The sequence below is a fragment of the Prionailurus viverrinus genome, chromosome B3 (assembly GCF_022837055.1).
Source record: "Prionailurus viverrinus isolate Anna chromosome B3, UM_Priviv_1.0, whole genome shotgun sequence".
Classification (NCBI taxonomy): domain Eukaryota; kingdom Metazoa; phylum Chordata; class Mammalia; order Carnivora; family Felidae; genus Prionailurus; species Prionailurus viverrinus.
Genome location: NC_062566.1, coordinates 76456956 through 76481838, shown reverse-complemented (window position 1 = coordinate 76481838; position 24883 = coordinate 76456956). Strand labels below are relative to the sequence as shown.

Below are 24883 nucleotides of genomic sequence, written 5' to 3'. Positions count from 1 at the left end.
TGATTTTTAATCTTGCAGAAAAACTGTTTTTGTATAATGCAAATATATTAAACTTTTCTCCCATTCCCTTTCTAGGATCTCCTGAGGTCAGAACTTCCGGATTCAATTGAAAGTGCATTGCAGGGTGATGAAAGATGTGTGCTTGATACCATGCGTTTGGTTGACCTTCTCTTGGTGCTATTATTTGAAGGACGAAAAGCTTTGCCAAAGTCTAGTGCTGGATCTACAGGCAGAATCCCAGGACTTCGCAGATTGGATAGCTCCGGGGAGCGCTCACATCGGCAGCTTATAGACTGTATTCGAAGTAAAGATACCGATGCACTTATAGATGCAATTGACACAGGAGGTCGGAAAATATTTTTTTAAATATAAAAAGAAAAACGTGTGAGATAAGGAATTACATGGGCAATTTCTAGTTTTTAGATTATGGACAGTAGTTTTAGCAGTTGAGCCAGATAATAGAATGGCCATCCACTTCTGTATCCTCTCCCCATGTATATAATTATCAGCCTGGTACATGGTAAGACCAGAGTAAATGCCTATTAAATGAGTAAATGAAATGAGTAAAGGAAACTTGTATCCTGTTGAGTTGTGTTATATATTTAGGTTTTTTGTTTCTTATTTTATGTTTATTTTTAAGGCTTACAGCCTGGTGAATCTTCAGTGGCTTAAACATTTTAGAATATTTTTTTCTTAGCAGAATTTGTGGGTTATTTACTACTGTACAGTTTACTTAAGTGTTTAAAATTGGCTCTGGATTTCGTGGTTAGTGGTTATTAATAACAGTTTTGAAATGGTTCCCACTGTAGAGAAGTTCAGTGTGATTTTGTTAGATTTTTAAAAACTTACTTTTCTCCTTCAAACTTCCAGCCTTTGAAGTAAATTTTATGGATGATGTGGGTCAGACTCTATTAAACTGGGCCTCTGCTTTTGGAACTCAGGAAATGGTAAGCTGATAAATAAAAGCTAGTGTTTTAAATCAAAGATAGAACTGTTAATAAGGCAACTTTATGATTCTTCATAATTTTACAGGTAGAATTTCTTTGTGAAAGAGGTGCTGATGTTAATAGGGGTCAAAGGTCATCATCATTACATTATGCTGCATGTTTTGGAAGACCTCAAGTAGCAAAGGTAAAATCCAGGTTTTTAAATTATTAATTTAATATTTAACATTTACGTGGTTCCAAAATTAGAATGATATAAAAACTTTTATTCTGATAAGTCATGCTTCCATGCCATCTCCATTCACTCCATTCCCCATTGCTCATTATAAGTAACCGTTTTTATTTTTTTAGTGTTTTGTAGCATAGATACAAACAAATATATATGCTTATTCCCTCCTTACATAAAATGTAGCATGTTACATACACTGATCTATGCTTTTTTCATTTAATAGTATATATTGAAGTCCTTTTCCTTTTAGCATTTGGGTAACTTTTTTACATGTGTATACTTACCCTATGTAGATATACCACAAATTTATTCAGCCAGTCACCTGTTGCTAAACACTTTGTCTTTTCTTTCTTACTCTTGGCACCAAGTAACCTTGTACATATTTGTGTTATTTTTGTTTATCATTAAAGCAAATAACTTATTTGCTGAAGAATCATAATATTTTTGACTCTTAGGTTAGCAAAGGACCTTGGAAAGTTCTTTTTACACTTAGGAGAGAAATTGAGGTCCAGCAAAATCAAATGATAAGGGTTGAATTAAACCAAATGTGAGACTGATCTAGATCTCTAGAAAATTCATATTGTGAAGTAATTTGACACAGTGTAATATTAGTCTGCTACTAAGTCAGGCACATTTGGATTCAAGTTTCAACTTATTAGTAAAAAGATTGTTAGCACTTCAGCAAAAATTTGACGTGAAGTTTTATCAATTAAATGTATATTCATAGCATGATTATTGTTGTAATTAGAAAAAAAATACATGAAAAACAGTGTAGCAGTCAACACATCGTAGATGCTCAAATGATAGTTGCTGTTACTGTCTTTACACTATCAGAAAATTTGGGATAACAACTTCACTTTCTAACCTGGGAAAGGTGTTTTCTTCAAGGCCAAATTCTGTCAGTTTGAATTGGTTAGTTTTTAGAGAGATTGATGCTTCTAAGGATAATAAATTTTTATTGACCTGTTTTCTTTTGACCTGTACTGTTTTGCAGTTATGAGTGGTTGAGTGGGAGAGAAAGAGCCAAATGAATTGTGTCTAACCCTAACCTGTCTTGGTTATACATCAGCCTACAGTGAGCAATAGCTGCTATTACTAATAATGATATGATAGGTAGTACTGAGCACTTAACTCTGTGCTAGCCAGTGTCTTAGGTATTTAACATGTCTTATCATTTAATCTTCATAGATCCTTCTGGTTTTAATTGATTCTGTGATACACTGCCACTTTCCCTCTTCCCCCTCCATACACATTTTCACATCTCTTAAATAGGAAATGTTGTATAATTGCTGTTGACCGGATAGAAATTGCAGCATAGTTATCATTACCTGTTCATGCAACAAAAACTGTGAAATGGATTTAGTGATTTCAGTAAAGACTCCTGTCTGATAGAGGAGCGCTCAGAAATGCTGCATCATTAATGCTCTTTATGGCACAGATGATAGCATTGTTTGTAGAAATACAGATCTTGTTGATTTTGAATCAGAAAGTAATTAATTATGAAGAATTGTGCTCAGAATATGAGGAAGGTTCAGAATACCTTATAGTTCATTTATATTGTCTTTTTTATGTTTGTCCAAGTAATGTGTGAAAAAAATCTTAACTTTAAGAAAGTTCTTTCAATACATTCAAAACCCAAGCAATAGGAAAGCATGTTCCACAATTTAACTGGCATCTTTTTCTTTCTTAGTGGTAATTAATGATGTATCTAATAATCTGTGGCATCCTAGATTTGGTAAAATACTGAATTATGATTCAAACCCCAGCAGTTTGGATTTTTTTGGCCAGTACTGCATACTTTCCAGATGTGTGTATGTATTCACTTATTTGTCAGATATATCACATCATGATGAAGTTTAAAAAACTGCAGCTCTGAGACTGATAAGAAAAACATGAGACGTGTTCTCTGTTGGAACTTACAGTGACCATTAAAAATGAGTGAACAGTAGGGGCACCTGGGTGGCTCATTTGGTTAAATGTCTGACTCTTGGTTTCAGCTCAGGTCACCATCTCGGTTTGTGGGATTGAGCCCTGCATCAGCTCCGTGCTAACAGTGTGGAGCCTGCTTGAGATTCTCTCCCTCTCTCTCTGCCCCTCTCTCAATTGCACTCTCTTGTCTCTGTCTCAAAATAAACATTAAAAAAAAAAAAAGTGAATAGGGTGAATTAGTATTTAAGACATAAATTTTGTAGTTTGTTCAAGGAGAATTGATTTAACTTGGTAATTGGTACTGCATAGGAAATGAAATTACCGTGTCACAAACTTACACTAGGACCTCTGCGTTAAAAAATATTGGGAGGAGGAGTTTGATGGAGAAGATGATAGGTTCAGATGTGAATGTACTTCATTCGAGTTGTTAATAAATAACCAAGTGAAATTAATCTGTAATATTTTCAAGATATAGATAGACCACTTTTAAGGTGATATATGCAAAAAAGTAGTGATTTGAGTTGGTGCCTGCTTTAAGTAATTATGAGAATCTGAAATCCTTGGGTACAGTCTAATGATTGCAGAATTGGATATTGAAGAATTAAGGTGTCAGTTCTTATATTCAAATTAAATGCTTTACTTTTCTAGACTCTGTTACGGCATGGTGCAAACCCAGATCTGAGAGATGAAGATGGGAAGACTCCATTAGATAAAGCTCGGGAAAGGGGCCACAGTGAAGTAGTAGCTATTCTTCAGTCTCCAGGTGAGTGGCAAAATCTTTGTCTTTAAGCCATCTGCTATTACTTTTCAACTTCACTTTTAGAGACATAGCTTTTTGTATATATATTAACATTATATAAATGAGTTTTTTCTCTGAAGTCAAATAATTATGTATGTATACATTCACATTTGATAAACCTTTAATAGTGTGCTATTTAGTGTACTTTGAGACTGTGGGTGCGTGATTCCAGAATGACAAAATCAAAAGTTTAAGGGGCATGGGAATGTCGTAAAGAATAGTTGGGGATTGTGTAGCTGAAGTACTTTGACCACATTTTCAAGTTTTCACTGAGTAGATGAATGGAGAGTCTTTATGAGATAATTTCTGGAATCAAATGGAATATCCAAAATTATTTCCTTAAGTTGAGATTCAGTTTATTGGTGTGACTCATGTTCTTTAGTATTCATGTGCTTGCTTTGGCAGCATATATACAAAAAAATTGGAACAGTAGTATTCTTACAAATACCTTTGATAGATACAGTATCTTAATTTCAATTTAATATTGTTAATTAGGGATAATTATAGTTTGAAATTGGGTACATTCATCTTAATGTTTTGTTTTTTTTTTTCATTGAGAGAAAAAGTTTCCAAAAGTTTATTTATTGAATAATATCTGCAGGTGATTGGATGTGTCCAGTTAATAAAGGAGATGATAAGAAAAAGAAAGATACAAATAAAGATGAAGAAGAATGTAATGAGCCAAAAGGAGATCCAGAAATGGCACCTATATACTTGAAAAGATTATTGCCAGTGTTTGCACAGACATTTCAGCAAACTATGCTGCCTTCAATAAGGTAGTTATTCATAGTATTTGTGTTTACTAGTTAAATTATGCCATTTGTACACTATTTATTTCCTCTTCCAAAAGGATTGAACTTTATTTTAATATTGAAAAGGTATCATAAGTTAGATTGTTAGACTTCATAAGAAGTTAGGTTGGAAATTTGATTGGAGAGTTAAATCTTTTCTTCTGATGATCTGACTTAAGGAGTTTAGAAAGTGAAGAAGACTAGATTCCTAAGAGTTTTTGTAGCTCTCTGAATATCAACTCTAGAGAAATTTTGGTAAGTACAGCAAACATTTATTGAGCTTTATGGAGGCCTTTTAGGAAGAGGCAGTGTGAGATGGTTATTGGAAGAGTTACCCAAATAAGTGGGACTTGGCTTTTGTTCACTCTACCCTTGCAGTTTAGTGAGGACGATGTGAGTAATAATACAGAGTAGTGAGAGATTAGACATACCATCAGAGTTCTCTGGGAATATAGATGACTTAACAGCTAATCAGGCTGTGCAAATTGGAGAAAATTTTAATGCAGAAGTGAGATTTAGGGGCACCTGAGTAGCTTAGTCGGTTGAGCATCTGACTTCAGCTCAGGTCATGATCCCGCGGTTTGTGAGTTCGAGCCCCACATTAGGCTTGCTGCTGTCAGTGCAGAGCCGGCTTCAGATCCTCTATCCTCCTCTCACTGCCCCTTCCCCATGCACTCTCTCTAAATAAATAAAACATTAAAAAAAAAAAAGTGAGATTTAGACCCTTGGCAACAGGCAGCTGGTCATGGTGGAGCAGCCCTGGAGTAGAGGCTGTGGTGGTGTGGGGACCTTATGCAGTGGCTGCAGGGCTGATGAGAAACTGCTAAAGTTCCTGTGGAAGTAAATTAGAATTTCCTAAGAATATAATGGATGGAGAAGAGAAAACCCATGGTGCCTATGAAGGCACTGAAACCATGTATGTCAAATTGATATCTTACAGTCATGAATTTATTGTAAAAAGAGAACATGCATTAACATCTGGAACAATAAAAGCCATGTTGAGAGATGAAGTCAGTTTTAGAATGAAGTCAGTTTTAGAGAGATCCCCTCACATATGCTATCAAAAGTATACATGTATTTTATGTATAAGATTCGCTATACTAACAGCTCCACAGAGATCCCTGAATTCCCAGTTGCACCTGTAATTGCACTGGAACTGCTGATAGCTGCAAACTTCCTAGATTGTTAAGTAAAATAAAGTATAATAAACTGTTAACTTTTTTCAGGATTTAATACCTGTACTTCAGCTAATTTTTTCATATATAGCATGTTGCCTGTGTGCAGTTGAACTTTTTATTTTTAAGTTTTATTTATTTTGAGATAGAGTGCACAAGTCAGGGAGGAGCAGAGAGAGGGAGAGAGGGAGAATCCCAAGCAGGCTCCACATTGTCAGCTGTCAGCTGTTGTGGGGCTCAACCCACGAACTCTGAGCTTATGACCTTAGCCAAAGTCACACGCTTAACTGACTGAGCTGCCCCGGCACCCCTGTCCTCGGGTCTTTTGAATGGTCTGTTGCTTCATATCATTTAGGTCTCAGTTCAAATGTTTTCTCTACTGGTATTTATCCACCTAATTTAAATTTACCCCTAGGACACATGATGTTTTGCAGTCCTCATAGAGCTTTCAGTGTCTGAAATCTTGCTCTTCTTTGACTTTTGTTTGTTTTATTGCCTTCCCTCTAAAGTAAACTCCATGAGAAGTAGCCCTGTGTACTGCTGCAAAGACAAGGAGGTATAGAATAGGGTTTGATACTTACTAGGTAACTCAATAAATATTTAGTGCATGAGTGAGTGTGCTTTGTTAGCAGTAGCAAGTATTTTAGTATCGATGGAGTATGTTTGGATTACTGTGATATGTTTGGATAGCTCAGTGAATAATATAAAGTAGGAGCCTTTATGACCTATGGAAGGCCCCTGTGGCCCATGCTAATGAGCATGGACTTTACTCCAGAGTTAAAGAAGGGTCATTAAATACCTGTGAGGATATTTGTTACAGTTGATTTTGTGATTTATAAAGATTACACTGGCAGCCCAGTGGAGAAAAAGACTGGGGGAGAGCAAGAAGGCTATTAAACAGTTCATTGTGAACTGTGAAGTGTATGAACTTCAAACATTTGCTTGGGGGCTGGATTGGTGGGAATAAATTCGGAAGGTTGAGAGATGGGTTGTTTGACCCAAGGGATTGATGACCAGTTTGATACGAGTGATGAGGGTAAGGAAAGGGTGAAGAATGACTGCTGAATTTTTGGCTGAATGATTGAGAATTTTATTTTGGTCATTTTAAGTTAAGGAGGTCTTTAGAACATGTAGTTTCGTAGGATCAAGTGCCTAAGAGTTGACATTAAACTTCAAGCAGCATGCTTTAAGTAGGAGAAAAGTGTCAGTAAGACAATTCACTGTGAACATGAAGTACTTGGTTTTTATTCTTCTCCAAATAGCTTACAGAGATGTAGGTGTTAGTGGGGCCACCTTTTTTTTTTTTTTAATAAAACTTAGAAATGTCTTGAGTGAGCAAGTTCATTTTTGAACAAGATAATTTGACCTGAAAATTTTAGAGGACTAGCTGTCAGTATAATAAAAGAATCCTGATACATTTGGAGTAGAATTGCTTCATGATAAGGTCATCAGAAAATTATAAAGTATGCTACCATATAAGAGGGTTCTTTTATTAGATGTTTATTTTGTCACCCTTTTAAATGTTTTAAGGTTATCTAAATGTAATTTTAGTTTAGTGTATTTGATGCCAAATTCTCCCAGGTAATAAATAGACACATTTAATTGTGGCAAGTAAGAAAGCCCAAGTTTTAGGTAAGAGCTCAGCCTCTGGAGTCAGTGCAAAGTGGGTCCAGATGCCAGCATTGCCATTTCTAGATAGGTGGCCATGAGCAAAGTACTTAACTTCTTTCATCTTAATTGATTTATCTCTAAGGTGGAGATAATTACACTAAATTCTCTTTAGGTAAAAGAAAAAAAATTAGATGTGATTAAGTGTTTAGCATAGTGCCTAATATTTTAGAGGTATTTGAAAAAAGTTCACTTACAGAATTATTTAGCATTATTTAAAAAAATTAAAAACAAAGGGGAGTAGGTTACAACCTGATTTTTTTACCATTTCATTTTAAGATTTATTTTAAAGTTTATTTACTTATTTTGAGAGAACGTGAGCAAGAGAGGGGCAAAGAGAGAGAGATGGAGAAAGAGAGAGTCCCAAGCAGGCTCTGCACTGTTAGTGTGGAGTCCCACACGGGGCTCCATCTCACCAATGGTGAGGTCACGACCTGAGCTGAAATCAAGAGTTGGATGTGCAACCAATTGAGCTGCCCAGGTGCCCCTCATTTTAAGAGTTGAATAGTTGAATACTCAGCCTGTGTACTCTGATCATACTGTTAAAGGAGGGTCTACAATGTATGGACTTTAGCTGTTACCTGTCAATATTCTGTAATGCACAGTGTCTGCTTAGGAAATAAAAATCGTATGACAGATTAGTAAAGGCTTTTTTTTTTAATTATTATTTTTTAATGTTTATTTTTGAGAGAGAGAGAGAGACAGAGACAGTGCGCAAGCAGGGGAGGGGCAGAGAGAGAGAGGGAGACACAGATTCTGAAGTAGGCTCCAGGCTCTGAGCTGTCAGCACAGAGCCTGATGTGGGGCTCACACTCACAAACTGTGAGATTGTGACCTGAGCCAAAGTCAGACGCTTAACCAACTGAGCCACTCATGCGCCCTAGGGCTTTTAAACAGGATAGCAATATGCTTTCTTTTCTTCCTTCCTTCCTCCTTTCCTTCTGTCCTTTTTTTTAATGTTTAGTTATTTTGAGAGAGAGAGAGAATGAGTCGGGGAAAAGGGCAGAGAGAGAATCCCAAGCAGGCTCTGCACTGTCAGCACAGAACTTGACGCAGGGTTCAATCCAAGGACCTGTGAGCTCATGACCTGAGCCGAAATCAAGAGTCACGTGCTTAACTGACTGAGCCATCTAGGCGCCCCTGTCTTTATTTTTTTTTTTTAAATGGTATGTTATGAACAAACTTAGCATACCATCTATTGTAGGCATTTTCAAGAGAAGACTTTACTTTTGCATGGTGTCTGGCTTTGTAAACTACTGAAAAAAACACCATATTCAGCTATGCCTCATAGGAGGGCAGTTTTAATGGTGGTGTAGTATGTAAAAACCTGATAGTATTCTAAGATTCTTCTCTCCAGTTAATGGAGATATAATTGTATTAGTTAAAAGTGTACAACATAATGATTTTATTTATGTATTTTTGTTATGATTAGACCTAGGACTGTACACTTTGTTTTTAAGGAAAGGCTGCATAGAATTTTGAAGAGGTTTGGTAAACAGCTTTGGAGTTAGTGTCAATAACTGGACAAAGATTGAGTTTACTTTTCAGAAATCCTTGAGGATCCAATTTTTTTTGAGAAAAAAGTAGGACTTGGTTGAATAAAAGGGGAAATTGTTCTTGGATGAAAATATTAAATATTATAAAGATACAAATTCTGCCAAAATTAATTCAGAGATTATGCAGTTTTAAAAATAACTACAGAGTTTGTTTTAGAACTTGACAGATCTTAAAGTTCATCTGGACGAATGAATGTGTGAGATTTTAATAATCTGAACAGCTAGTATAAACTTACAGTAATTAAATCTTTATGATAACTAGCATAAGAGTTTATAAATCAGTACAATAGTCTAGCCCCCCAAATTGAGCCAATAATATATAAGAATTGGATGTGTTATAATGGAGATTTCATAGATCATTTGAGAGAAGGGAGGGTTATTAAATGGCATTAGAATGTCTACTTTGTGGGGCATCTGGGTGGCTCACTTGGTTGAGCAACTGACTCTTGATTTCAGCTCAGGTTATGATCCCAGGGTCATGGGATTGAGCCCCACATTAGGCTCCTCACTGAATGTGGAGCCTCCTTAAGATTTTCTCTCTCCTGTGCTCCTCCCCTGCTTAGTCGTATGCATTCTCTCTCCCCCTGCCCTAAATAAATAAACTTAAAAAAATAAAAGAATGTCTTTTTTGTGTTTTGACTTAAAAAAAAATCAGGTTAGTTCTATACACTGTATATCTAACCAAATTCTAGGTGAATTTAAAACAAATTTTTAAAAAAACTATGGAAAAAAATATTCTTGAATGTTTATCAGAATTTGATAGGAAGAATGACTTTCAAAGCTTGTTTGTGTTAGTGCTATCATGTTAAATTTATTTAGATTGTTATTCAAATTTAGTCTATCAAAAAAAGCTACATATGAGAAACAATATTACCCAGAGCCAAAAAAGTGCCAGCAATATAAACTCATAATCCAAATAAATACTTGTTAGCAACTGTGACCAAGGGATACTGTTTGTTTTTTTTTTTTTTTATACAAAGCACACATAGAGGGTTTTGGTAAAAACATAAGAGCCTCTTTAACTAAATGAGCTGAAGACATAGCAAAGTGTTCAAGAAATTGACAGAAAAATATTAGGTATAATTATGGAGGTATAATTGGCATAAAATTGTAGGATTTTTAAAGCATATATGTCTTGGTGATTTGACATATGTATACCTTGTGAAAGGATTCACATCTTGTTAACTAATACATCCATCACATCACATGTTTATCTTTTTGTGTGTGTGTGAGAATGTTTAAGTTCTGCTCTCAGCAAATTTCAGTTACGTAGCATGGTGTTATTACCTATAGTCATCCTGTTTTACATTAGATCCTCACACCTCATTCATCTTAGTTTCCTCACTCTCAGTCCCTGGCAACCACTTTTCTACTCTGTCATCTCTGTGAGTTGACCCTTTTTTTTTTTTTTTTTTTTTTTTTTTTGGATTCCACATGTGTGATACCATTCATTGTTTGTCATTCTCTGGCTTTTTTCATTTAGTATAATACCCTCAAGGTCTGTACATGTTGTTGCTTAATAGCCTTTTTAAAAATCAGTTTGTCAGGGCGCCTGGGTGGCGCAGTCGGTTAAGCGTCCGACTTCAGCCAGGTCACAATCTCGCGGTCCGTGAGTTCGAGCCCCGCGTCAGGCTCTGGGCTGATGGCTCAGAGCCTGGAGCCTGTTTCCGATTCTGTGTCTCCCTCTCTCTCTGCCCCTCCCCTGTTCATGCTCTGTCTCTCTCTGTCTCAAAAATAAATAAATGTTAAAAAAAAAAAATTAAAAAAAAAAAATCAGTTTGTCAAGTATGGATTCAGTACTGATACACATTCAGTGCATAAGAAAGTTTTTAGATCTTTAGATCCAAGAATCCTTCCAATGAAGAAATAAAACTTTCCACAAAAATAGGGCACTTTTTTTCTTATGCACACATTCAGTGCATAAGAAAGTTTTTAGATCTTTAGATCCAAGAATCCTTCCAATGAAGAAATAAAACTTTCCACAAAAATAGGGCAATAGAAAAGCCTTGCAAGCTAAATGGTCATAATTTATATAATAGTGTTAGGAAAATTTTAGGTTCTGAATACTATTTATAGTGTATTAGTTAACAGAAGAGTTTGGGTTTGGGTTCTGTATGTATTAGCCCTGTGACCTTAGTAGACTTGCCTACCTTTCTTTGTTTCACTTATTCATCTGTAAAACTGAGCTAATAAAACCCACCTCATAGGGTTTGTTGTAGGGATTAAATGAAGTGTAGTGTCTTTAAAATACGTAAAAGGGTTTCTGCTTATAATGGCTTAGCGCGATAGTGACAGATAGACAATATATAAATATTTTTATTTTACAACCAAATATAAATAACCATTAACAAAAACTGGAAAGAACTAATCCTATTGGGGCAGTTTGCCCTTCATTAACCTGCCATTTTCTGTAATGTACATGAATTTGTAATAAAATACTTTTTTTAGTTGAAGAATGTTTCCATCCTTTCCTGTGCAGGTTACCCCCGAATTAATGATATCTACAGCTTGGTGCCTAGGATTTTGTTCTATGCTTAGAAAATATGTCAGATGAACTTTTGTCTTTTCTGTAATAGATCAGTCTCCTTTTAGTCTATTATAATTTAAAAGTGTGGATATACATTTATTTTATTTTAGAAGAACAGGTTCCTTGAGATTAGTTTGTGTGATTTTATGGAGTATCTATGTTCTGAGCAAAGCAGTGGATGAGAAGGAAAAGGAAGCATGCTGAATTGTTAACAGTTGGAATATTTAGGGACATGGGATTACTTGAATCTCTTATTTTCATTTATATGAGGCATAACTATAGTGACCATGAGTTTAAATTTGACAGAGGACAAAAATGCTTAATTTGAGAATTGATTTCCATATAAATTACCAGATATTTTAAGTTAGAGCCTTGTGTTTTCGGTTATAGGGAATTTTAAGATAGTTACAGCTTATTCTTTACTTGATTTTATAAAATTACCATGACATGTTAATAGCCATGCTGTTAAATATAAAATAGAGTAGCACATTTAAGAAAGTTTAAAGATAATTTCAGTTGTAATGAGTTTACTGTATTAACAGAAAATTTGTGAAATTGCCTAAAAAAAAAGTGAACATAAACTAGTGCTAGTATTATTTTTTGTATTTTTTTATTAAAAAAAATTTTTTTAAATTAGTTTTATTTATTTTTGAGAAGCAGAGAGAGACAGAGCATGTGTGGGGGAGGGACAGAGAGAGAGGGAGACACAGAATCAGGAGCAGGCTCCAGGCTCTGAGCTGTCAGCACAGAGCCTGATGTGGGGCCCAAACTCATGAACCGTGAGATCATGACCAGAGCCGAAGTTGGACGCTCAACTGACTGAGCCACCCAGGCGCCCCTTTTCTGTATACTTAAAAAAAATTTTTTTAATGTTTATTTATTTGAGAGAGAGAGAGAGAGTGAGTGAGAGGGAGGGAGGGGCAGAGAGAGAGGGAGACACAGAATCCGAAGCAGGCTCCAGGCTCTGAGCTGTCAGCACAGAGCCTGATGCAGGGCTCAAACTTACGAACCGTGAGATCATGACCCGAGCTGAAGTCAGACGCTTAACCGGCTGAGCCACCCAGGCGCCCCTATATACCTTTATTAAAGTGTACTTTTTAGCAGAATGTATAAAACTTACCATTGGATATTTTAGTTTTCGTTAGTGTATAGTTGCATTTTATTTTATTTTAGCTTCTTACCCTGTCTTCCTAAAAGTCTTTTTTTTAATTTTTTTTTATTTTTTAAGGAAGGCAAGTCTTGCTCTCATTCGAAAAATGATTCATTTTTGCTCTGAAGCACTCTTAAAAGAAGTTTGCGATTCTGATGTTGGTCACAATTTGCCTACAGTACTAGTGGAAATCACTGCAACTGTCCTTGATCAGGAGGTGAGCTTTTTATCTTTTTTGAGACTCATGTACCATTAATTTCCTTTAGACAATGGTCAGTAAGATAATTTAATTTTTGTTTTAAGTTCAGTAAATTGTTTTGTCTGAGAAACAACTGCATTTGTCTACTTGAGGCAACTAAGCTTACTTTTATCATTTTCCCATAATTTTCTTTTTTTTTCCTCCCAGGATGATGATGATGGTCACTTGCTGGCATTGCAGATCATAAGGGATTTGGTGGATAAAGGTGGTGATATTTTTTTGGATCAGCTAGCCAGACTTGGTGTAATTAGCAAAGTGTCAACTTTGGCAGGTCCTTCCTCTGATGATGAGAATGAAGAGGAGTCAAAACCAGAAAAAGTGAGTGATCTTAATTGCAGGGTTATCTGGAATAGGGTATCTTTGAGGAAATCTAGTTCTAATTTATGATGGCTTTTGGCAAAATAATGGCAGTGTGAAGTAGTGGTACTTTAAAAAACTTATTGATAAAATTTAAAACTTACAAAAAAATTGTGAGTATTGGAGTGTTCTTTATAAATTTACTAATTATTGACGTTTTGCCCTATTAACTTTGCATAGACATTATGTGTGTGTGCGTGCGTGTGTGTGTGTGTGTGTGTGTGTATGTGTACATTTAAGAAATATTTGAGGGGCACCTGGCTGCCTTAGTTGGTAGAACATGAGGCTGTTTATCTCAGAGTTTTGAGTTTGAATCCTACACTGGGCATGGATACATAGTGCCTCTTTTAACACCCTAAAACTTCACCAAAAAACCAGGACGTTCTCTTGTATAATCCTGGTATAGTTATCAAAATCAGGAAATTTAATATTATATAAAACTATATTTAATTCAAGGACCATATTCAAATTTGCTATTGTCCTTAATAGCAGTTTTCCCCCCTGGTCTAGAATCGAATCCAGGAGCATGTATTACAGTTAGTTATCATGTTCCTAAGAACCCAGCCTTTCTTTTTCTTTCATAGCCTTGGCATTTGTGAAGAGGACAGTCCAGTTAATCTGGACAGTGACCCTTACTTTGCGTTCGTGATTCTATGTGGTTAGATTCAGGTTATGTGTTTTAAGCAGAGAAACCACAGAGGGGATTTACGTTTTTCTCAATGTATAATGTGCCTTCTCTTAGAGGCACACAGTGTCTGCTTTTTTGCTGATTATGTTACTTGGATCACTTGGTTGTTTGTCTCTGTCTGGTTTCTCTATCACAGAGTTACTCTTTTTCCTTTTGTAATTAATAAGTAATTTATTTATAGGGAGACTGTGTAAATCTATGGTTACTCATTAAACGTATACCCATGAGTTTTTCTTTCTTTCTTTCTTTCTTTCTTTCTTTCTTTCTTTCTTTCTTTTTAAGTTTATTTTTGAGAGAGAGAGAGCAGACATGTGCAGACAGCATGCAAGCAGGGGAGGGGCAGAGAGACAAGGGAGACAGAGGATCCAAAGCTGGCTCTGTGCTGGCAGCCCAGAGCCCCATGTGGGGCTTGAACTCACAAACGGTGAGATCATGACTTGAGCCAAAGTCATACACTTAACTGACTGAGTCACCCTGGTGCTCCATACCTGTGAGTTTCAGTATCCATTGATAATCTTGCCTTAGATTGCAAATTTAAAATATGCCTTATCTGTCTCTACAGATTCCAGCACTGAGACCTAACATGTAGTGAATGCTTCCTATATATTAGTGACAGAGAGGTAATATTTTTGAGAGAATGGTAGAGTATAGGTTTTTATTGTAGAATCCTGAGAGGGTGAGTGATAGAGATATTCCTAAATTACTTGAGGAACCTGAGGGATTTAACAACAAAACAAAATAAGAGGTGATACCTGGGGGCGCCTGGGTGGCCCAGTAGGTTAAGCGTCTGACTCTTGATTTCAGCCTTAGGTCATGATTTCATGGATTGTGGGTACATGCCTCACATTTAGTTTCTGCACTGACAGCCTGGTGCCTGCTTAGGATTCTCTCTCTCCCTCTCTCTCTGCCCCTCCCCCACTCACACACATGCTTGGGTGCTCTCTCTCTCTCTCTCTCAAAATAAATAAAGAAACTTAAAAAAATGAGGTGATATTAGGTGATCCCCCCAGAATTCTTTTATCCAAGAAATAGGTTACAAATACCATATGATTTCACTTGTGTGGAATTTAAGAAAGAAAGCAAACTAGCAAAGAGTGGGTGAAATGGAGAAAGACACAAACTAAAAAACAGACTCTTAACTGTAGAGAACAAACTGATAGTGACTAGAGGGGAGAGGGATGGGGGCTGGGTGAAATAGGTGATGGGGATTAAGGAGTACACTTGTGATGAGCGCAGGGTAATGTATGAAAATGTTAAATCATTGTATTGTACACTTGAAACTAATATTACACTGTTCGTTGACTGGAATTTCAATAAAAACTTATAAAAAAGGTTATAGATGCCCAGCTTTTTGTGGAAATTAACAAGAAAATTGTAACATATGAGAATTCTAGGGACCTAGAATAGCCAAAGCAACATTGAAAAGGAATAAGTTGAAGGACATCTACCAGCAGATTTCAAGTCTTAACTGTAAAAGGTAGGTTAGCAGCGGGGTGGGGGGAATAGGTTAATGGCCCACACATACATGGTCAGTTGATTTTCAACCAAAGTGCTAAGGCAGTTCAATGAAGAAAAGATGATCTTTTCAACAAGTGATGCTTGAATAAGTGGATATGTACACACACAAAAACGAAAGTTTGACCCTTTCCATGGGTACCATGTAAAAAATTGACAGAAAAAAGTCATAGACTGAAATGTACAGGCTAAAATTATAAAACTTTTACAGGAAAAGGAAGAAACTCTTACTGACTTTGAGCTTGGCAGTGACTTCTTAAATAGGATGTTAAAAGATTATACCGTAGGGGCCCCTGGCTGGGTCAGTTGAAAAAGCATCTGACTCTTGATCTCAGGGTTGTGAATTCACGGCCCACCTTGGGTGTGGAGATTACTTAAAAATTAAAAAAAAAAAAAAAAAAAGAATAAAAAAAAATCAGGAAGTTTTACTTTATCATAATTCAATTTCTTTTCTTCAAGGTACATTGTTTAGAAAATGAAAAGACAACCCAGAAAATTCCCTCAAATTTTATTTGTCTGAAGAAAGTTTGAGAGAGAGCATGAGTGTGTAAGAGGGACAGAGGAAGAGGGAGAGAGAATCTTAAACAGTCTCCATGCCTAGCTTGAGCAGGTCTTGGGGTTTGATCTTACTACTGTGAGATCATGAGCTGAAATCAAGAGTCAAATGCTTAACTGACTGAGCCACTCACGCGCCCCTGAAAACATTTTTATTTGGCCTTCTTTTTTTTTTTTTTTTCTTTTTTTAATTTAGTTTTTGTGAGAGAGCAATCAGGGGAGGGGCAGGGAGAGAGGGAGAGAGAGAATCTTAAGCAGACCACACTGCAAGCACAGAGCTCAGTGTGAGGCCCCGAACTCATGAAACTTGAGATCATTACCTGAGCCGAAATCAAGAGTTGGACAGTTAGCTACCTGAGCCACCCAGGTACCCCTGGCCTTCATTTTTGATGGATATTTTCAATGCCCACAAGGACTTTGGCTAATTGTTTTTCAGGCACTTTGAGAGATGTTCCCTTGTCACCTGATGTGCATAGTCTCCATTGAGAAATTTGCTCCATTTCTTGTCTTAGTTCCTTGTTATATAACATAAATCTTTTCTCACAACATCCTTTCTTACTCTGGCTGTTCTTATGATATTATCACTGATTTTTAGCAATTTGACTTTGCTGTCCTTTGCTGTGCTTGGTGTGTTTGTGTATGTGTGTACATGTGAGTGTTCATACCTGCTCAGGATTGTTTAAATTTCTTTGTGGGCTTACAGTTTTTATCAAATTTGGAAATTGTTCAGGATTTAGAATGCAACTTTCTGACCACCTTGTATGATCTCTGGGAATTAATTATTCAGCTTACAGTTTTCCGTGTGTTCTTTGCCCAGCCTTATGGAGTATCCCCCTAGAAATGAGTGGTTTAGTATTTGCTAGAGACATGCTGATCACTTTGCAGAATATTTGCTAGAGACATGCTGATCACTTTGCAGATTTCTAGAGGTCTTTTTTGCTTGGCTCCCTAATCCTGAACTCATCCTCTACATATTCTATTTGCTTTTAGCCTCTTCAAACACAGATCTCCATTTCCTCAACTCATAGTGCTGGATTCTTTGTTCCCTCTTCTTAACACCTTAGCAAGAAATTTGTGTCTGGGCCTAAGGAAATTACCTTGTTTGTTTCTATTTTCTGGGGGATCATGGTCCTGTGTTGCATATTGTCCAGTGTTTGAAAATCACTTTTTCATATATTTTGTCCAGTTTTTAGTTGTTTACAGTAGGGTAAACAAGAATGGACCTTGTTAACCTGCATGGCTTAGAGCACAAGTACTGATGTTTAGAGAAATTTATAATCCACATTTTATAATATTTTAGTGTTACAAACTATTTCAGGGGGAAAATACATATTTAGGTATAATAAGTTTCTATGAAGTTTAAAAGTGCTTTACCCATACACCCATGCATGCACACACATGCCAAGTTCATATATGTTTATGATGAATATTCTCTATATTACATGTTATCAACAGAATAAAAATTTTTAGGATGCTAGGGTAGGAAAACAGTGTTTACAAATTGTTCTTTGTTTTAAACATGCTCTAAAATCTTTTTATGATCATACAAATGATCCAGTATATTTAATTCACTCTGCTAAGGGTGGAATCTTAACTTTATTCCTAAAAAGCATCTATAATGATTCAGGTGCACCTCTAGGATTGGATACCATTGATCCAGTAAAAACATTCCTTTTTATGGTTTTTTTTTTGTTTTTTTTTTTTTTTTTTAATGATCAGGCCCAGAGATGTGGTGAGTTTGCCAGGGTCCTAGATAATTAGCTAGTTGTGTGTAGACCTAATCCATTGGCTTTCTGTACTACTGCAGCTGGAAATGTTATAACTTAGGTCATTATTTATGTGAGTTTCTTAACATTTTTAGGACTTACAAGATTTAGTTATAGGTAACTCAGTGACTCAATACATATTAAACTAGAGGCAACTAAATGTTATGTTCAGCATATTTTAATATATACACACACACATAATATATTTTATGTTTATTTATTTTGAGGGTGGTGGTGGGGGGGGGACAAAGAAAGAGAGGGAGAGAGAATCCCAAGCAGGCTCTATGATGTCATTGTGGAGTCCGATGCGGCACTCAAACCCTTGAACCGTGAGATCATGACGTGCATCTAAACCAACAGTTGGATGTTCAAATGACGGAGTCACCCAGGCACCCCAAATTCAGCATATTTTAATTCTAAATTTGATACATGGACATATTTAAAAAATACTTGCGAATATTTTGAAGAGATACTATTTTGTTTCATTGAATAATTTTACACATTTAGGAAGATGAACCACAGGAAGATGCTAAAGAATTGCAGCAGGGTAAACCGTATCATTGGAGAGACTGGTCGATCATTAGGGGAAGAGACTGCTTATATATATGGAGTGATGCAGCAGCCTTGGAATTATCTAACGGCAGTAATGGATGGTTCAGATTTATCTTGGACGGGAAACTTGCCACCATGTATTCAAGTGGTAGTCCTGAAGGTGGATCGGATAGTTCAGGTAATGTTTGTTTCAATTAAAATGTTTTACAAATTTCTGTAATTTTGATGATTTGTTTTTCTAATATTTTTGCTAGCATTGTCATAGAAACATGATCATTGATGATCATATGGCCAGTTTCTTTAATATCAACAAAGAAAAACTATTGTACCGTGAAAGCATTTAAGAAATGCCTTTTTTTTTTTGGTTTGAGACAAGCAGTAGCGTTGCGTCTACTTTTAATACCTCTAATCCTTTAGGTGAAGCTACCTCATATCATGTAATGATGAATTGTATATGTGTGTGTGATGCTGTCTCTAGTTGTATCTTTTTCCAAAAGCCTTATACTTCAAAAATTTTTAACTATAGGATTGCTTTTATGCCTGAACCTAAATACATCTAATGACTGAGAATACACTACAGAACAAAACTCTGCTAATGCACTTCTTTACATAAAATTGATATTCTCATTGGTAGTTTCCTTTTTTATAAAAAAAAGGATCATTTGAAAAGAATGAGGTTCTAAAATAATTATTTTGTTTTTATAGAAAGCAGAAGTGAATTCTTAGAGAAATTACAAAGAGCTCGAGGCCAAGTAAAGCCATCTACTTCAAGTCAACCTATACTGTCAGCACCAGGACCTACTAAACTCACTGTAGGGAATTGGTCACTAACATGTTTAAAAGAAGGAGAAATTGCTATTCATAACTCAGATGGTCAGCAAGCAACAATATTGAAAGAAGATTTACCTGGTTTTGTATTTGAATCTAATAGAGGAACCAAACATTCATTTACTGCAGAAACTTCTCTGGGTAAGTTACGTAGGAAATATAAAATATTTATAAGAATAAATGAGTGTGTTACATTGCATTAAAATAAATTCTTTGCAATGTCCTTTTTTTTTTCTAAGGTTCAGAATTTGTGACTGGTTGGACTGGCAAAAGAGGCAGAAAACTGAAATCTAAATTAGAAAAAACGAAGCAAAAGGTATACTGTGAGATTTTCTTTTTCTTTCTTTTGTTTTTTTTATACTGACATGGTAAGGTTTCATTGGTATATTGTAAGCATTTAAAAACCTTGAACCGTATAACATAAGTTACCCTAATCTAACATACTTTCAGTTTTTCTTTTTCTGTGCTTATTGTTTTATTTTCCACAATACATATACATTTGCTTATGATTTTTATACACGTGCTAAACACCAAAATTGAAACAGTGAAAATTAGTAAGACAATAAAATTTAAATGATTTGACTAATGTCTCACAAAAACTTTGAACTCGTGCTTTTTTTTTTTTTAAGTTTATTTATTATTTCTGAGAGAGAGAGAGAGAGAGAGAGAGAGAGAGCACAAGTGCACAAGCAGGGAAGAGGCAGAGAGGGAGACACAGAATCCAAAGCAGGCTCCAGGCTCTGAGTGGTCAGCACAGAGCTCATATGGGGCTCGAACTCACAAACTGCACGATCATGCCCTGAGCTGAAGTCAGATACCTAACTGACTGAGCCAACCATGCTCCCCTGAACTCATGCTTTAATTATTATTGATAGTAATGTTTTTAGTAATACAGTGGAATTGAAAATACATCACTAATATTTTACAATCCTGATAAAATTATTAGCTTTATGATAAAGTAACTTGAATGCCTGTTTCTAGATTCACATATTTTGATGCCTAGTTTAATGGCCCATCTTATATGAAATCATTCTTTTTTTGTTAATGTTTTTATTTATTTTTGAGAGAGAGGGAGGGAGGGAGGGAGGGAGAGGGGGAGGGGCAGAGAGAGAGGGAGACACAGAATCTGAAGCAGGCTCCAGGCTCTGAGCTGTCAGCACAGTGCCTGATGTGGGGCTCGAAGGGCTGTGAGATCATGACCCAAGCCGAAGTCATATGCTCAACCAACTGAGCCACCCAGGCATCTCTGAAATAATTCTTTCAAAAAGATACAGGAGCAAATGTTTACTGACTCCACTTTCAAAATCACAGTACTAATTTTTAAATTCTATCCATTAAATATGTGTTGTTGTTTTTTTTGTTTGTTTGAGAGAGAAGGACTACAAGCTGAGAAGAGGGGCAGAAGGAGAAAGAGAGAAAGAATCCTAAGCAGGCTTAATGCTTAGTGCAGAGCTTGATGTGGGGCTCGATCCCACAACCCTGGGATCATGATCTGAGCCAAAATCAAGAGTCAGGCGCTCAACCAATTAAGCCACCCAGGCATCCCAGAAATTTTTTCTAATTCAGGGTATCTTAAGGACAGTTGAGGAAGAAATTACTCAATTGAAGATAGCAATTAGATGCTAAAAGGAGTTTCAACTAAATGCAGTCCATTTTCATTATTCATGGTAGTTGTGTTAACTAAAGTTTCTGTGAATACTGAACCATTGCTCTTTGGGGAAATACAGGGTTAGGTTCCTATGAGGTCACATTTTTGTAACTGATGCATACATAACCTTGTTTTTTATGTGTCTTTCTGTTTAAAGACACCATAAGTGTATTACTTAAAAAAATTTTTTTTTTATGTTCATTCATTTTTGAGAGAAAGAGCATGAGTGGAGGAGGGGCAGAGAGAGAGGGAGACACAGAATCCAAAGCAGGCTCCAGGCTCTGAGCTCTCAGCACAGAGCCCGTCATGGGGCCTGAACTCCTGAACTGTGAGATTGTAACTTGAGCCGAAGTCAGACGCTTAACCGACTGAGCCACCCAGGTGCCCCCGTGTCTTATTGATTTGTTAACATGGAACATGTGTTGAGTAGCACGGTCATGCCTGAATGAAGCTTACCTAACACATATTTTCTCCATAAGGCACATGTTGTGCCTGGTGCTTAGGAACAATGGACAGTACTTCAGGCACTATATTTGGTGGCCATTTTAAACAGTGAAGTCAACAAAACCACAAAAATGTGAAAAACATGCCCAAAACAGACTGTGGAAAGATACTTGTTTATAGCATGAGGGCTTAAGCAAGTATGACATTTGTTTACAGGTAGAGATTACCTTGTTTACCTCACCTAACAACATGCACGTGAGGCAGCTCCCGAGTTTTTGCTGCACTGTGTATGCCCACAAGTGACTGTGCACTGCGAGTATTGAATTGGGGATTACAAACACATTTTAGTGAGTAGTTGAATTCACAAAAATAGAATTTTCAAATAATGAGGATCAACTATAATTTTTTTAAAGTTTATTTATTTTGAGAGAGAAACAGAGAGACAGACAACATGAGTTGGGGAGGAGCAGTGAGAGAGAGAAAGAAAGAAGCCCAAGCAGGCTCCATGCTGTGAGTGCAGAGCCTAACTTGGGACTTGATCTCGCAAACAGTGAGATCATGACCTGAGTCAAAATCAAGAGTCTGACACTTATCTGACTGAGCCACGCAGGTGCCCCTCAACTGTAAATTTTTGTAAAGCTACCACTGAGCTGTCTCAGGAATTTCTTGCAATTCCTTAGGGGTTACATTATCCAACCAAATCTAGACTCACAGGGTACTGAAATTTCACACTACAGAAGAAAAGTAAATCAAGAACATAGTCTGAGTCCTGTTTTCATTTTCTTGAAAAATAAGTAATTTTGACTCAGTTTCTTGAAATCCGTAGTATTAGTAGTAAATCAAGGAATAGCCTCATTGACCATATGGCTATTCTTTTGGTATGAAAGTACGTATCAACTGATTTTAGGTAAAAATAATTTTAACTATTTTAATCTTCATTTTTATTTGTTAATACTGTTTTATAAAAGAGTAGTTTCTTAAATTTTGTCTACTAGTCAGAACTTATTTTCCTTTTAATTCTGAAAGGCACACCAAAATAGAATGAAAAAGTAATATTCATTTCAGGAGTGAAGTTTTTTCAATCACAGAGTTATGCTAGGTTAGTTTGTGATTTTAATGAAATTACGTAAGTCCTAAATTTACATTATTTAAGCAATTTGTTTAAGTTTTATTAATTTTTTGAGAGAGAGAGAGCATGCAAGTGGGGGAGGGCAGAGAGCTAGTGGGAAACAGAGAGAATCCGCAGCAGGCTCTGCACTGTCAATGTGGAGCCCAATATGGGGCTTGAATTCACAAACTATGAGATTACGACCTGAGCCAAAGTCAGACACCTAACCAACTGAGACACTGATATTCGCCCCTAAGCAAATATTTTTAAAGGCTCTTATGTACTGAATTTTATCAGACCCAAGCCTGGGACACAAATGGGTTCTTTCAGATAACATTAACTTAAATGAGAGATAACTAGGGCCCAAACCGATAATAGTCATTCTTCCTTATGATTAAATATGCAAATAAAAGTGTCATATATATTTTGTGTGAATACTATAAATAGAAAAAAATTAAACCTAAAATACACCACAAAATGTTAAAAGGTTCAACTCTGAGGGAACTCCTATTTACTAGATGGAAAGCTGCCTGATCCATGAATCATTGAATAAAAACCAGTTAGGTCTTTAAGTTTAAAAAAAATTAAGGAGGATGAGCTAAATGGATAAGGGGCATTAAGGAATCTATTTCTGAAATCATTGTTTCACTATATGCTAACTAACTTGGATGTAAATTAAAAAAATAAAATCATATAAACAAAAAAATTTAAAAAGTTTTAACGTTGGTTGAATTATAGGCATTTTAGTTTTTTGGGTTTGGTTTTTTTTGTTTTTGTTTTTTTGCTTATTTATATTTTCTATATGGTTTGCCATAATCAGGCTAGTTTTATAAAAAAGAACAAAGTTAATTATTTACAGGTTGTTCAAATTGGTTTAAGTGAAATAAGCTCCTCTTTGTTATATGACTATAAAGTTTAACCAAAAATTAAAATTGTGAGTTCTTTTATTTGATATTGCTTAAATCTAGTTATGGTACTTTTACAGCCATTAGAACCTTTGACATATATGAGTAGAAGTAGTAACATTTTTTGGAGGTTGGTAATGGCACAAAAATCTTTTAAAAGTTGCACACATATAGGGAGATTAAAGGGAAACTTTGTTAAAACTGTTAATTGTAACGAAAATTCACGTTTGCAATTTTCATTTGGTAGGTACGAACTATGGCTCGAGATTTATATGATGACCACTTCAAAGCTGTTGAAAGCATGCCTCGTGGAGTAGTGGTAACGCTCAGAAACATAGCAACTCAATTAGAGTCATCTTGGGAACTTCACACAAATAGACAAGTATGTTATTTAGCCTCTAGATTTTATGGCACACATTGTTCTTTGTTTAGTTTTTCCCCTTTATCCTTTATATTCTAGGTATTGATTAGGGGTCAGCAAATTGTCACACATGGGCTAAATTTGGCCTGCCACCTATTTTATATGGCTTTGTGAGCTAAGTATGGTTTCTACATTTTTAAATGGTTGAAAACAAATCATAAGAGTAGTATTTTCTGATACATGTAAATTATATAAAATAATGACTGTATCCAAAAGCAGTTACATTGCTCACAGCCATGCTCACTCTTACATATTGTCTGTGACTGCTTTGGTGGCTGCAGGGCAGAGTTCAATAGGTGTGACAGAGGTCAAATAGCCTGTAAAGCCTGAAATATTTATAGTTGACCCTTAAAATGTTTTCTGACTCTCGTACAGATCATTTACATTAATAATTTGAACTTATTCTTGTTTAATATCTGACTTATTTTCTTGGCAGTTAATACTGTGATAAATTAGGTATGTTACAACCTGTTTATTTTTTTGATTGTCTTCATTAATTTTTTTTTTCTTTTAGTGTATTGAGAGTGAGAACACTTGGAGAGATTTAATGAAGACAGCTTTAGAAAATCTAATTGTACTTTTGAAGGATGAAAACACAATTTCACCATATGAAATGTGCAGTAGTGGGTTGGTGCAAGCCCTTCTTACTGTTTTAAACAATGTAAGTTTACAAAGTAGCACAGAACAGACTATGTAGTTTAAAAAATTATTTGTAACTGCACTTTTGGCAAAGCAGTGTTTTGCAAGAAATATTTAAAAACCAAGTTAATAAATGTTATTTATAATTTCTCTAGCCTTTCCTTTGTTGTGTCATTAGTTTGAGCCAGTTGAATTCAGTAATTGAATCTTTTTAGATTTTTTAGTTTCCCACTTATAGTTTGTTCTAGGTTTTGTTTAACAAAACATGTACTTTGGCCTAAGTTTTAATGTTATTCACTGCTCTGATTGCTTCTTAAAATGAAGTTACTCTGTAGATCTTCATAAGTACTTAGATTATTTGCATAAAATTAGTTTATGAGCCATGACTGTTTAGGAAGTTACTCTGAATATTTGACAAGTATTTGTTATA

The 24883-nt window shown here is 35.7% G+C and overlaps 1 protein-coding gene, 1 non-coding gene and 1 pseudogene across 6 annotated transcripts in view; 2 read left to right on the top strand and 1 right to left on the bottom strand.

Moving 5' to 3' along the window:
- The window catches only part of HECTD1 (HECT domain E3 ubiquitin protein ligase 1), a 91685-nt gene that overhangs the window by 26952 nt on the left and 39850 nt on the right, over positions 1-24883 (top strand). For all 5 annotated transcript variants that reach the window (XM_047862926.1, XM_047862924.1, XM_047862925.1 and 2 more), the window contains exons 6-17: positions 76-346; positions 871-947; positions 1033-1131; positions 3751-3865; positions 4503-4677; positions 12847-12985; positions 13175-13345; positions 18416-18638; positions 19166-19429; positions 19528-19604; positions 23641-23775; positions 24329-24475. In XM_047862926.1, the coding sequence (XP_047718882.1) occupies positions 76-346; positions 871-947; positions 1033-1131; positions 3751-3865; positions 4503-4677; positions 12847-12985; positions 13175-13345; positions 18416-18638; positions 19166-19429; positions 19528-19604; positions 23641-23775; positions 24329-24475 (1893 nt within the window). The remainder of the gene's footprint in view (positions 1-75; positions 347-870; positions 948-1032; positions 1132-3750; positions 3866-4502; positions 4678-12846; positions 12986-13174; positions 13346-18415; positions 18639-19165; positions 19430-19527; positions 19605-23640; positions 23776-24328; positions 24476-24883) is intronic.
- LOC125167977 (elongin-C-like) lies at positions 5492-5881 on the top strand (annotated as a pseudogene).
- Positions 8682-8819, bottom strand: LOC125169334 (small nucleolar RNA SNORA15). The gene has a single exon (XR_007153642.1). It is a non-coding gene; the product is annotated as a small nucleolar RNA SNORA15 (small nucleolar RNA).